Source organism: Lacerta agilis, chromosome 1 (genome assembly GCF_009819535.1).
Source record: "Lacerta agilis isolate rLacAgi1 chromosome 1, rLacAgi1.pri, whole genome shotgun sequence".
NCBI classification, from domain to species: Eukaryota; Metazoa; Chordata; class Lepidosauria; order Squamata; family Lacertidae; genus Lacerta; species Lacerta agilis.
The window spans coordinates 66,693,537-66,706,990 of record NC_046312.1 but is presented as its reverse complement, the minus strand read 5'-3'; the positions used below and the strand labels follow the sequence as shown (position 1 = coordinate 66,706,990).

The window sequence follows — 13,454 nt, the reverse complement described above, 5'->3', positions numbered from 1 at the left end:
GGTTTCTTATGTGTGTGAATAAAACAATGTATCCTAAAATCAACAGTCAAAGAATCCACACAAGTAAACATTGGAACCCCTGGGGCCTCCACCGCTCAGAGACTGGGGTGGTGCCTGACAATATTTTCTGTGTACTGTTAGTTATATGATATAATATAGAATCTACACTATGCAGAGTTCTTGTTTTATAAATGAATGGAACTTGCTGACCCAGATCATGCTGCCCCCTCCTGCTCCAGCAACCCTCGAACACAAAATAGCAAGGAATTCAATCTCCCACCCAAAGTGAAGGTCGTTTAAATCCCACAGATGTCAACAGAAGAGCCACGCACATCTTTAAATCTCTCCAGGTGAAATCGATGGGCCTTTAAAAACTTTCCGCTTTGTCTGGATCGTGCCCAATAACGGTAAGTTACTCTTGCCTAATGTTTCCTCAAGGAGTTTTGGATGGGTTTCAGCTAAATAATGATAACGTTTATTACAACGCTAACACAGCATTGGGCGGAAGGATGCGGTCAAACCACCTTCCTGCGGCAATGGAAGGCCTTTCTCTGGACGCGAGCCAGAGCCATCGCTTTAGGGTTTCCTTTCCCTGCAGCGCGCTTCGGCTCCCGTCCAGATAAGTGGACGGTGACTCAGAAGCAGCAAGTCCCACTGAGTTTACTTTGCAAGTCCTGTTGGCCTCAAAGGCTCTTACTAGAGCAGATCCCGATGGAATTGCACTGCTAATTGCTCCTCCATAAACGTGCACATGATTGCAGCCTCGGGGCTAGGGTGGCCCCGAAGCAAAAGACGGAAAATGGCTCCTGCACCTTTAACAGTCGCGCAGACTTTTTGCCGAAGACGTTTCCTTTTCGCCACAACTAATTAAAGGCGCAGGAACCTATTTCGCCTTCGCACGTCGCAACTTGGCGCTTGGATTCAAAGAAAGTGACGCGCGTCAGGCTTCCTTGAATTCAATGGTCAAGCAAGCGACGCAAACTCTCCCGTGTTGACGCTTCGCGTGTTGGTTATCTGCCCGCAAACAGCGAGAGCGTCTGGGCCGAGGAATCTCTTTTCCTCTGGCTGCGAGACTTTCGATGTCTGCAGCCGTGCGAGGCGCTGATAAGCTGGGCGCTCAGGAGACAGGCGCCCTCTCGGCGCAACCTCGGGGAGACAAACGCTACTGCAGCCCAGGTTACGAAGCGCCTCGGCCGGGAAAGGCTGTTTCCCTGCAAGGCGTGCCTGCGCGGCCTGGCGCCCTCTCTCCACCAGAGGGACTGAGCTGGCGGCGCTTAGTAACCTGAGCCCTCCTCTTCCTTAGGAGAAGTTTCATGCTGGCGCTGGAGAGGCTCGAGGAGGAGCTTCTACTCCTGTTGCTGCAGCGAGAGCAGGCGTGGAGAAAGGTGGGTGCCTGGGAATTGCTTACCGCTCGACTTTTTCCTGACAAACCATCCCGCCAAGGACACCCGACTGAGGTAGATTCGGTGCAGCTACGCCTTGTGTGTCTGTAAACTGCGTGTTCGCGCTCTCTCGCTCGCTCTCTTCCCCGTTGCCACTCAGTGCGCAGGACAAAATAGGACGACGGAGCGTCGTCTGGCGGGGAGTTTCAGCGCCGGGTGAGCATCCCGGATGAAGCAGCTCCGAGAGGCGCGGGAAGGGAAAACGGGGTGCCCTCCGGGAGGGTGAGGGTGCTAAGCGGAGAGGAGACGAGGCAGCCCTTCCTGCGCCCCCGTGGGAAAGGCGCGCGCTAGCGGAGGAGCAGATGCTGCCTCCTCTCACCTCGCCTGCGCGAAGGATGGGGCCGCCTGTGCCCAGGCAGGAAGCAAAACGTTTCGCCCTCGTCAGGTTGAAGCCTGACCCTTCTTTCCACCCTCCACCCTTGCTGCCCAGTCCTTCCCGGGCTGGGGAGATGACCCCATCCCAGAACAGGGGCGGGCGGAGCGGTCAGCGGGCATTGCGCGGCCGGCCGGCCTGACTGCCTAGCTGTGCTCACTGCGGGAGCTGCAGAGCGCAGCGGGAGTGCGGCAGCAGCAGCTGCTGGCTCCCGCGGCTCCTCCCTCTTCTGCTTTCTCCTCGGCCAGCCGGCGACTGGCTCCTGTCCGCGCTGGCTGGGGGAAAGAAGGCTCCTTGCCTGCCGCCTGCGCCGGCGAGGCTCCGCGATCGTCTGCCATGACTTTCCCCGGGGCGCTAGGTAAGTGGCGGCTGCTTTCCAAGCAGGAAGTGAACGGGGCGGGCATGCAAGAGCTGACCTTGCCGGGTAGCAGCGGGCTGCAGCCGCCGCTAAAGCCGGAAGAAGCCGGGCTGGCACCTGCAGCAAACCTGCTCGGCTGGGGAGAGCAGCCTGTATCCTTGGCTCCCATCGCTAGGAGGAAGACCCGTCGCCTTCCCTCCTAGCTCCATCAGCTCCACGTCCTCCCCACTTTCTTCGCCACAGCAGAATAAGACTCATTTTTATGGCATGCGCTCATGAAATATTCAGGATCTCTCTAGATCAATAGCTGGGTTCCTGAATCAATCTTCTGAAAGAGGAAGAGCGATAACAGTTCCTGAAGAGGTTGATTAAGGACAAATTATTTACCTAGCCTGGCCCCCCCCTCCAAAAAAATCTCAAACAGAAACGGTATACTGTAGGCTACTAATACTTTATTTTTATCATAAAAAAACACATTCCAGAAACTTCAGGTTAATGCACTGACTCATTTACCGGTAGTTCTCAGGGTTTCCAGTTGTATCTTTGGCCTTATTCATCTTGTTGCTCTGCTTCTCCCCTCGCAAAACAGAGCAAGCCATTTTTGGATTTGGAAATCATAATAAGTTTCTGGATTTTGCTAGTTTGGTAAGAGCACATAAACTGATGTGCAGGGACGTCACCTAGCCTAGTTCGCTCCGTAATTCTTGAGTACTGCAGAGAGCTAGCCTTGCATGTTTAATTTATTGTACTGTATATTGCCTAGAGAATTTGTATGGCGAGGCAACTAATAAATGTCAAAAATAAATAAGTGTTCACTGAATCCAAATAATAAATTAATAAATGTTTTTATTTCCTGCCCTTCACACTAAGATGCCGGGGCAGGACACTGCAATTTAAAATGCAACCTTCCAAACAGATAGAAATAAATTACAATTGCAAGAATAGGGTGGGCCTTTAAAAAGTATATTGCAAGTGTCAAAGGTCAGGATTAAGAGACGTGTCTTCAGCATTCAAACTGCATAATGAAGGTGTCAGACACTCCTCTGGGGATAGAGTTCCACAGCTTATGGGATGGCTCAGAGAACCCCCTCACCTGGATCACACACACCACATCTCTAAGGGTGCTGGAAGTACAGGTGGGAACCCTCTGCTGATCTTAAGAGGTTATGTAGGGAAGGATGTGGTATTTCAGCTATTTGGGGGGCGGGTCTAAGTCTTTAGGGCTTTAAACACTTCATGAGAATCTGTGCCCAGAAACAAACTGGCAACCAATTCAGCTGTTTTAGAACAGGGATTTAGATGAGATATTAATGGAACCCAAGCCTGTAATCCAGCTGCTGCATTTTAGAACATTTGAAGTTTCTGAGTCATCTTGAAGGGCAGCCCCACACTGAGCGCATCACCGTAGTGCAGCCTGGAAGTTACCAGAGCATGGAGTACAGTAGCCAAGGAATTTCTGTCCAGAAAGAGCCATAGCTGCCAAATTGGCTGTAGCTGGAAAAATAAATGCACTCCTAGTTGCACCTTCCAGAAGTGTGCAAGCCCATCCAGAACAGTCAGTCCATCCCCCCACCTCCAGGACTTGAGAACTCAGGACATGAAATGCCTCTGTCTTTTCAGGATTCAAGTTTAGTTTATTGGTCAGCATCCAGCCCATTGCTGCCTACAAGAACTGGTCTTAACACCTTAACTGCCTCTCCCAATTCAGATGGAACAGAGAGAGTGAGAGCTGGGTCTTGTCTGCATAATGATGATACCTCACTCCAGATCTCCTGATAGTATATCCCAGGTGCTTTGTATAGGTATTAAATAGCAGGGGGACAAGATGGAACCCCTCCCAGGTCTCATAACTCTGTCTGAATCTGTGCAATTCTGCCCCTCTAGTGACTCAGTGTTGTTACAGCAGACCTCCAAATGTGTCAAGAGTGCTAGTCTCTTGGCCAGATAACAAAAGCCCACCCACCACTTGGAAAAACTTAGCAACATAGCTACTTGTTGATGCACTGGTGGCAGAGAGGTAAAGTGTTTTTTTGCCACTGCTTTGAGGAAACTGCAGTGTTTGTTCAGTGTTGGGCTAAGATTTGCATCACCTGCACTCTTATCTACCAACACTGCTTCATTTCATGCTGGTTACTAGAATACCTAGGCAACCTAAGTGCTCCACAGAAATGGTGAGGGCACCCAGGGGTGGTTGTGTCAATGGCTCTGCATTTCACCATTCCATAGTGAGATGAGAGCCTTATTAGGAGTACCAGCCATGTCAGCTGGAAAACCCCCGAAAGCGTTCAGGTTTCCATAAATCTCCAAGGGTGGGGAATCTCACATCTTGCAGAGAGGAGTAGCTGTGTTCAGCTTTAGCAATGGTAAGAGGACATGGGTTTCTGCATCCCTACTTTCTTGCTTAAAGGAATACAGGCTGAGACCTTGGAAAACAAATATTTATTTTAGTCTACAGCAGGGGTAGGGAATCTGTGGTCCTCCAGATGTTGGATTCCAGCTCCCATCAGGCCCAGCCAGATGGGCTAATGGTCAGGGATGATGGGCATTGTCCCACAGGTTGCCCATTTTGAAAAAAACATCCTGGGACACTCAAGACCTTTGGTCTGAGCAATAAAAGACACCACCTGTGTAGCTGTGTTACAAGACTTGATTGTTCTTGGTGGATAGTTATCGACCAGGACTTAGACCTTGTACAATATGTTGGTTACAACAGACTTAGCAATACCCAGCAGAAAAGCCAATTAGAAACCTTGTTGCAGAGAGAGAGAAAAAGGGAAGGAAGGGAAGGGAAACATCCTGTGCAGTACAAAGAAATGGGAATGTTGAAAGACTTTGGCACCTTATTTATTAGCAATCACTAGAATATATCAACATGTAATGTTTGAAATTGTTCTAAGACTGAAAATAAATCATTCCCTAAGCAGCCGTCACAGCTAGTAGCTATTAATAGAAGATTGTTTCCCATTTAACAACAAGCTCAGATGCCAACAGTTGGAAAGTGGAGTCATGCATGTAGGAATAGCATCACATAAAGACTGTTCCAAGTTACACAACTTTTGGGAATGATTTTGTTTTCAGGATAAATGTTGTCTTCCTCATAATCAAAGCAATGCTGATTGTCTGGGTAAGGCTCCTAATAATGCTAAGCCCTTAAAGACCCTTTGACTTCAACAGGAGATATTTCAACACATGCTTTAACACTTCCACTGAAATAAATAGGACTTTAAAGTGGTTAGAGTACAGCCATGCCTTTGGCTTTGAAATCTGGGATAAATTTAGAATTCACTGCCACGACCTACATTTCCACACAGGGTTTTTAAAAATAGTTTATTGGTTCATGAACATTTTAATAGAAACTTTGGCTTCATGTAGTAACTGACAAGTACAAGGAATTTCAGATGCATTAAAAAAAATCGAAACTAAATATTGCAAGGTTATGTAACTGTTCCAGAGTAAATATTATATAGCTCATTTAAGAGGAATGGTTGATAAAAAATGGACTTTAAAAAGGAATGTTAAAGAGTTTTCTTTGTTATTTAAATTAAAGCTATTCATGAATGAAGATTGTTTTGGTTTGTATAGAGAATGCAGTAAATATCTTATGGGGGAGGGAAAGCTTTTTAAAATTACTATTAATGCTGATCTTTCTCTTTCCCCACATAGTTTAAAGGCAGAATATAATCTTAGAGATCCAGTTTAAACACTCTTCTTCTTATAAACACAGAATTATTCCATTGCAAAATTGCTTGATGATAGAAAAATGGTATGAATTAGAATGATGAATATTTGCTATCATTTGAAACCTCCAACTTTTTGGCTATGAAAGAATGCTAGGACAGCACTTGAAATAATAAATAAACAATTTATTATTTATATCTTGCTCTTTTACAGTTACAACCAGAGTGGCTAGCTGCATATATAAATTTCAACCATAAAATACAACTAAGTTGGTTTTCCTTAAATCAAACACAGATTTTAAAACACAAGATACAATTCAGACTGAAACTCAGGCAGTAACAAAACTAAATAGGACTTCAAAAGATTAAAGACCTGGAGTGAAAGATATGTTTTCAAATTCTGTTAAATGATGTCTGTACTGGGGGGCTGATGCAGCTCAGTTGGAAGAATGTTCCAGAGCTGTATTGGCATCATTTAAATCAGGCATAGGCAAACTCCAGCCCTCCAGATATTTGGGACTACAATTCCCATCATCCCTAGCTAAAAGGACCAATGGTCAGGGATGATGGGAATTGTAGTCCCAAACACCTGGAGGGCTGGAGTTTGCCTATGCCTGATTAAAATGGGACTGTTTCTCATGCTATCTCATGATGACATGGAAATGGTACCTTTGAAGTTGATGCCAAAGGCCAGGTAGCTCATAAATGGAATTCAGTGGTCCTTAAGACAATCTTAAGACAATCTGGGTGGCCCTATTTTTAATACCAAGTGGTTCACAAGACCACTTTGACATGGAACCCATTGGCCACACACTGCCTTGTCACCCATGGGGGGTAAGCGAGGAGCTGGGTTTGGGGAAGGAGGCTTGAGGCTCTGGCAGGTTCCTAGAGCCCTCCCACCTTCTTCACAAAGCTGTGCTGCAGTCCTAAGTACAGAGGTGCACAATACAAGGAAAGATGAATCAGCATTAATCCTTAAACCTGTTTAAATCAGTGCCATTACTCATGTCCGATCAAGGATAAATCTAGTTAAGTTCAATGGGGCGGGCTTCCAGGTAGGTGTAATCCTATGCCACTTACTTGGGGGTAAGCCTCACTGAACTCAGACTTATTTCTGACATTTATAAGGCTTGCATTGCTGCATGCCACATACAGCCTATAGTAGATGCAATTTAACGTCGGCCTGTCCAGTTGAGCTTCATTTATTTCAATAGGACTGAGGAGTGCCTAATGCATTCTGGATTGCATCCATTATTTCTAAGTTTTACTGGTTTCTGGTGGATATTGCACCAATTCACACAGCCAAATGGTTGAGGAAATACTGTGCATCTAAATTTAATACAGCGTAAGTCAAAGCAATCACTGCTCACCCCAAATCTACAGTGCCCCCCTAGAGCTGCTAAAAGTGAGTTGAGTGGTGCTGTGGTAATTGTGGATGGAGTTAGTCAGCCCAATTCATGAAAATTGATTTGTGCTTCAGTAATTGCCACAATCTAAAACTCTGTGCTGTCTTGTTTTATGTGCCCAGTGAGTCTTCTATTTTCCTCCCTTGACAGCAGCCTGCCACACTGTTTGAAATGCCTATTTTGTAACTCTGGGAAGTTTCAAATGTGATTTCTAGGGCTGATGTTTGGAAAGAATGAGAAACTCATAGTGCTTTACACTTAATAATAATAATAATAAATTTATTTATACCCCACCCATCTGACTGGGTTTCCTCAGCCACTCTGGGAGGCTTCCAACAGAACATTAAAATGCAATAATATATTAAACATTAAAAGCCTCCCTAACAGGGCTGCCTTCAGATGTCTTCTAAAAGTCTGGTAGTTGTTTTTCTCTTTGACATCTGGTGGGAGGGCACTCCACAGGGCGGGTGCCACTACCGAGAAGGCCCTCTGCCTGGTTCCCTGTAACTTGGCTTCTCGTAGTGAGGGAACCGCCAGAAGGCGCTCAGCGCTGGACCTCAGTGTCCGGGCAGAACGATAGGGGTGGAGACACTCCTTCAGATATACTAACCCGAGGCCGTTTAGGGCTTTAAAGGTCAGCACCAACACTTTGAATTGTGCTCGGAAATGTACTGCACTTGCAAACAGCTAATGAGGCTTATAAAAAAAATGCATTCAAAATGTTTAGGATTGGAGTATAGTGACCATAGGCATCAGAACCAAAACAAGAAAATTTGAAATACACCATGAAGGAGTGACTACAGCATTTCTTCATCTGATTTTGAAAATTCTTGTTGAGTAGTCCTAAGCTCCAAAACTGGTATTGCCATATAAGAAAATTCTTGCTCTGATGACTGTTAAAAGAACATAGTGTTCACTGTAAATTACAGTGATGTAAAATTGCACAAATTTTTAATGACTCTAGGATTAACTAAAAGGACAGTGATTTATTTTTGATAACTAACTGTAACATGTAGCCTATAATTCCATATTTTTCCCCCTTAGCTGAGATGCCCAGACAGTTCCCAAAGCTAAACCTCTCTGAGGTTGATGAGTCGGTGCGGCTTCTAGCCGAAAAGGTTTTTGCCAAAGTTCTTCGAGAAGAAGACAGCAAAGATGCCTTGTCACTATTCACCGTGCCTGAGGATTGTCCTATTGGGCAACAAGAGGCAAAAGAAAGAGAGCTACAGAAGGAGATGGCAGAGCAACAGTCGTTGGAGACAGCGAAAAGGTTTGTTCGATGACAATGCAGAAGTAACTTAAAGTCTTCAGTTATATGCATAATGGCAGGGCGTTTTTGAAGTACAATTTAACCATAAAGCTGATTTTGTTGCTCTCGAGATGTGTCTTACTCACTTACATATTGTTTACTATGGAAACTTAGGAAGAAAAGTTTCAAGATGATTCGGTCCCAGTCCTTGTCACTGCAAATTCCACCGCAGGAATTGAGAGCTCAGTCAGACACCCCAGTTGTGTCTCCTCCTACTCCAGTACTTCCAGGTGCTTTGCAACCCACCCAAAGGATGTATGATGTACCAGAATTTCAAAGAGTTACAATTAGTGGGGATTACTGTGCTGGGGTAAGGAATCAGTCAATTTTTCATTTTTTAGAGAGAGAGAAAAGGGAAAAAAATGTTAATTGTTGTGTGTTTGTGTAATGTGAAATTAAATTGTTCTTTTATAAAGCCTATATTTGCCTAGTTACTCTAGAGGTTGTATTCCAGGGCTAGATAACCTCTGGCCTGCCAACCCCCTGTTCTTTGGCACCCATAAAATCATTTTGACCCAGCCATGCTCACCTGACCTACACCTGTCATCCGTTGTGGGGCAGGTAAACCTGGCTCAGCTAAAAGGGGTTTGAAGGCACAACTGATGGGCAGTGCCTGCAGAGGGCTTTGCAGGCACTGCCAACCAGCTGATCATTGGGTCTTTCATAGAGATGTGAATGCCCAAAAACCAACATTTTCCTTCAATTCTCTCCCCTCCCCATTCTTTTTCTAGGCCTTCACATCTCTAGTCTTGCAGAGCACTTTGCAGTGGGCTTTGTCAAGTCTTGCAAAACACTCAAACTGGTTTCAGAATGTGCGGGCAAAAAAAGGATCACCTGACAGCACTGTGATCTCAGGTGACTGACGGATAGTCACCCTACTCACCTGTCAGATTTGGCCCACAGGTGGTAAGGAAGATAACAGTCTTGCCTGTTGTCCAAATTCAGTTCCCCACCCTGCTCTGTTCAGTAGACATGTAACTTGTCAATTAACAAAAACACAATACAGTATTACCATCTTGCTTTGGAATACAGATGTAAGATATTACCTATGTCGGATGTAAGATAAGGGATGACCCGCATAGGGATCAAAGGAGGCCTTTATTCTCTCATCCTCTTTTCCTCCTGGCCTTCAGTTAGAGGCACAAAGAGCTGAGCAGATTATAACATGCCCAAATAATTACCTGGAATAGGAGGCCCATGCATACCTCCCACAGTGACTTCCATATTCCGTTTGTGCAGGTAAGCGGTTTCTGCTTGGTGTATATGTAGCCTGTGCACGTATGAAGCAGCACTTGGCTCTCAAACTTCAGATAATGATCAGACATGTTGAGATGAACATGTATTGCTACCTGGTAGAGAGCTGAGGTAAAGGGGTTCTCTTATCCCAAGGGAGATCTCTTCCAGCAAGTATTGTACATACTGTCTGATCACATTGCTATCATTTCCAAAACTACTATATACAGGTAACTTGCATCTTATGCAAGGGTTTCAGGGGGCCACGAATAAATGCAAAAAAATAAAGCAAGGAACCCCTAGAACTGCCTACCCAACCCACTGCAAGGTGGAGGAGGGCTGCTTCCCTGGCTTTGGGAAGGCAGTGCGAAGGCTCTGGGATGCTGCCAGAGCCTGCTTGCTCTGCCTTCCTGAAGTCGAGTAAGCCTGTGCTTGTAGCTATATGTGACTGGATGGAGAAAAATAAATAAATGGACAGTGGGTTTTGTCCACTCTTCATTTATTTATCGCCACCTGCCCCTTCCATTCAAAGCTGCAAATATGTAGATAAAAGAAGCGTAAGATGCGAGTTACGTATATATCCAGGGTGCTGGTAACCTGGGTTAATGTACATACTTACTTAAAAGCTTCAAGATGCAGCTAAAGTTCACCATTACATTACTAATCTATGTAGGGAAGTATTAAGACACAGGTGGAACTGTGCACAAAGTATTTACATGCTATCATAAGAAAACCTTTGCTTCATTTGGAGGTAAATTCGTGAAGAATTTTGATTGACAATGTAGGGTAGATTTGACTGTTTCTATAATGGTTTGGTTCACTGGTCTGCCTAGATGAAATCCTAACGACATTTGTAGGCTATGTTGAAATCTCTAGATCTTAATGCCTGTCACTGAGATGGTAAATATTGAACAATTTTACTTCATGATACAAGTGGAGGCTGCCACAATTGAATGCTCATCCAAATACAGTTTTTCTTCAACATAGTTAAATAAGATTTCAGAGAGCAGGGCTCTACCAGAAGTCTTGTGCATAGAGGAACACCCACTTACAATCTACAGTGGTCCGACAAACAAATAGATTTATTGCTTCAGTGAGAATTAGGCCTTGCTGTCAAGCAAATGTGTTTCGGATTAGAGTTTATAGTAGCATTAAGAAAAAAAACAACTCCAGTGATTAATTGTATAATTTCTCCCTTCAGGTTACTGTTGATGATTATGAGCAGGCTGCCAAGAATTTGGCAAAAGCTCTCTTTATTAGAGAGAAGTACTGTCGCCTTGCTTACCATCGCTTTCCAAGGACAACGGCCCAATATTTATGCAGTATGAGAAATGAACAATGGAAAGATGAAGATGAAGTACTTCCAGGTAAATTAGCTGCAGTTGTGTGTGTGTGTTTTTTTAAAGGTTTTGGTGCATGAAAACCTAAGAGATGATTAACTTTTACTGTTCTTAATATGCCCACTTGATCAATATTCTGGTAATAGTATTACTTCCAGCCTTGCAATAGGTTTTACTCTAATGAATTTGTTGCCATTTTGTTCTTAAAGAGTAAATAATTACATAACAATATAAGGACAGTTCAACAACCTCAGATATGCTGATGATACTACCTTGATGGCAGAAAGTGAGGAAGAATTAAAGAACCTTTTAATGAGGGTGAAAGAGGAGAGCGCAAAATATGGTCTGAAGCTCAACATCAAAAAAACTAAGATCATGGCCACTGGTCCCATCACCTCCTGGCAAATACAAGGGGAAGAAATGGAGGCAGTGAGAGATTTCACTTTCTTGGGTTCCATGATCACTGCAGATGGTGACAGCAGTCACGAAATTAGAAGACGCCTGCTTCTTGGGAGAAAAGCAATGACAAACCTAGACAGCATCTTAAAAAGCAAAGACATCACCTTGCCGACAAAGGTCCGTATAGTTAAAGCTATGGTTTTCCCAGTAGTAATGTACGGAAGTGAGAGCTGGACCATAAAGAAGGCTGATCGCCGTAGAATTGATGCTTTTGAATTATGGTGCTGGAGGAGACTCTTGAGAGTCCCGTGGACTGCAAGAAGATCAAACCTATCCATTCTCAAAGAAATCAGCCCTGAGTACTCACTAGAAGGACAGATCCTGAAGTTGAGGCTCCAGTACTTTGGCCACCTCGTGAGAAGAGAAGAATCCCTAGAAAAGACCCTGATGTTGGGAAAGATGGAGGGCACAAGGAGAAGGGGACGACAGAGGATGAGATGGTTGGACAGTGTTCTTGAAGCTACTAACATGAGTTTGGCCAAACTGTGAGAGGCAGTGAAGGATAGGCGTGCCTGGCGTGCTCTGGTCCATGGGGTCATGAAGAGTCGGACACGACTGAACGACTGAACAACAACAACAATAAGGACAGTGCAGTTCTGTGCAATATAGTCACTGCTGCTCAGAAAAATGCTAGTCAAGTCCATACACTATGCTTGGTGGCAAATTAACAATACACCTTTAATATTTAAATGGAGGTTCAGCAACCATCACTCCAATAGGCAACATTGTTTGTTGAACTAATCACCCACTGCATTATACAACTCGGTTCCTCTTGCAGCTTTGCTAGATGGGGTTTTCCCCAACGCTTGTTTTTGAGGAACAGTGAAAGTGGGGATTAGCTTGTAACCCAGTTCAGATATGAACAGGGATTTGCACACCCAGCTTTCATTTTTAGCACGCTCTATCCTTCTTGAACATATCTGCTTCAGACCTATGCAACTGTGCAAATTTTGGCCACAAAAATTCTTCCCTCTCAGCAGCGCAGACATTAAACCATGGGTGGACAACTTGTGGCCCTCCAGATGTTGTTGAATTTCAACTCCCATCAGCCCCAGCCAGTATTGCCAATGGTTACTGTAGGTGTAGTCTGGCAATATTTGGAGGGGTCACTAGTTGTACGCCCTATACTTAAAAGACTGCAGAGATTTTACAGAGCGTATTTTGATTTGCATCCCAATTCAAAATGTTTATGTTGGTGTATCAGCCCCATGTATAATACCACCTTTTTCATATTTTGCTTGGATAGATTTCATATAACACATTGTGAACTTTTGGATTTTGGGCCATGGATGCAGTTGGGTCCATAGTAAAGAACATTACCATAAATATCAAATATCACTGAAATAAATGGTTAAGCATGAGTTGGGTTTCACTCCATGTTTTGGGGTTGATAGGTACCATAGTACCATGTTGCATAGAGTTAAGATGACATTCATGTGACAGTAGGTATCCTGTATAGCACTTCATGATTTTCATAAGTCTATTACTGCTTTTTCTGTTGGAATATTGTGAATAGAAACAATACTGTATTTTGAATGATGACAGAAATTTATTGATTTGGACATTTTTTATAGATTTTCATCCACCCCCGAAAGACCTGCAGGACCTTTACAATCTTGATGATTCTCCAGGGAACCTAGATTATGTTGTAAAGATGAAGGAAGGCATTTTCTTCGTTTATGAAAACAAAGAAATGATGGAAGTTGATGAGCCGTGGAACTTGCCTTATCCTGATCTTCAGACTTACACCCTTGACCTCAGTCATGTGCTGGCTCTCATTGCAGATGGCCCAACGTATGGCTTTGTTTAACTTTGAGAATTCCCTAATGCTAGCCTATTGTATGCTTCAACAGTTGC

At 44.3% G+C, this 13,454-nt stretch overlaps 1 protein-coding gene across 4 annotated transcripts in view; it reads left to right on the top strand.

The window, feature by feature from the left end:
• Window positions 1-1,032: 1,032 nt before the first annotated feature.
• AMPD3 (adenosine monophosphate deaminase 3) overlaps window positions 1,033-13,454 on the top strand; it is a 34,286-nt gene continuing 21,864 nt past the window's right edge. The window contains exons 1-5 of one of the 4 annotated variants that reach the window (XM_033152554.1): window positions 1,033-1,385; window positions 8,301-8,526; window positions 8,680-8,875; window positions 11,000-11,165; window positions 13,172-13,391. In XM_033152554.1, coding sequence (XP_033008445.1) covers window positions 8,306-8,526; window positions 8,680-8,875; window positions 11,000-11,165; window positions 13,172-13,391 — 803 coding nt within the window. In that variant the 5' untranslated portion in view covers window positions 1,033-1,385; window positions 8,301-8,305. The other 3 variants (XM_033152544.1, XM_033152562.1, XM_033152536.1) reach the window with 3 other exon arrangements.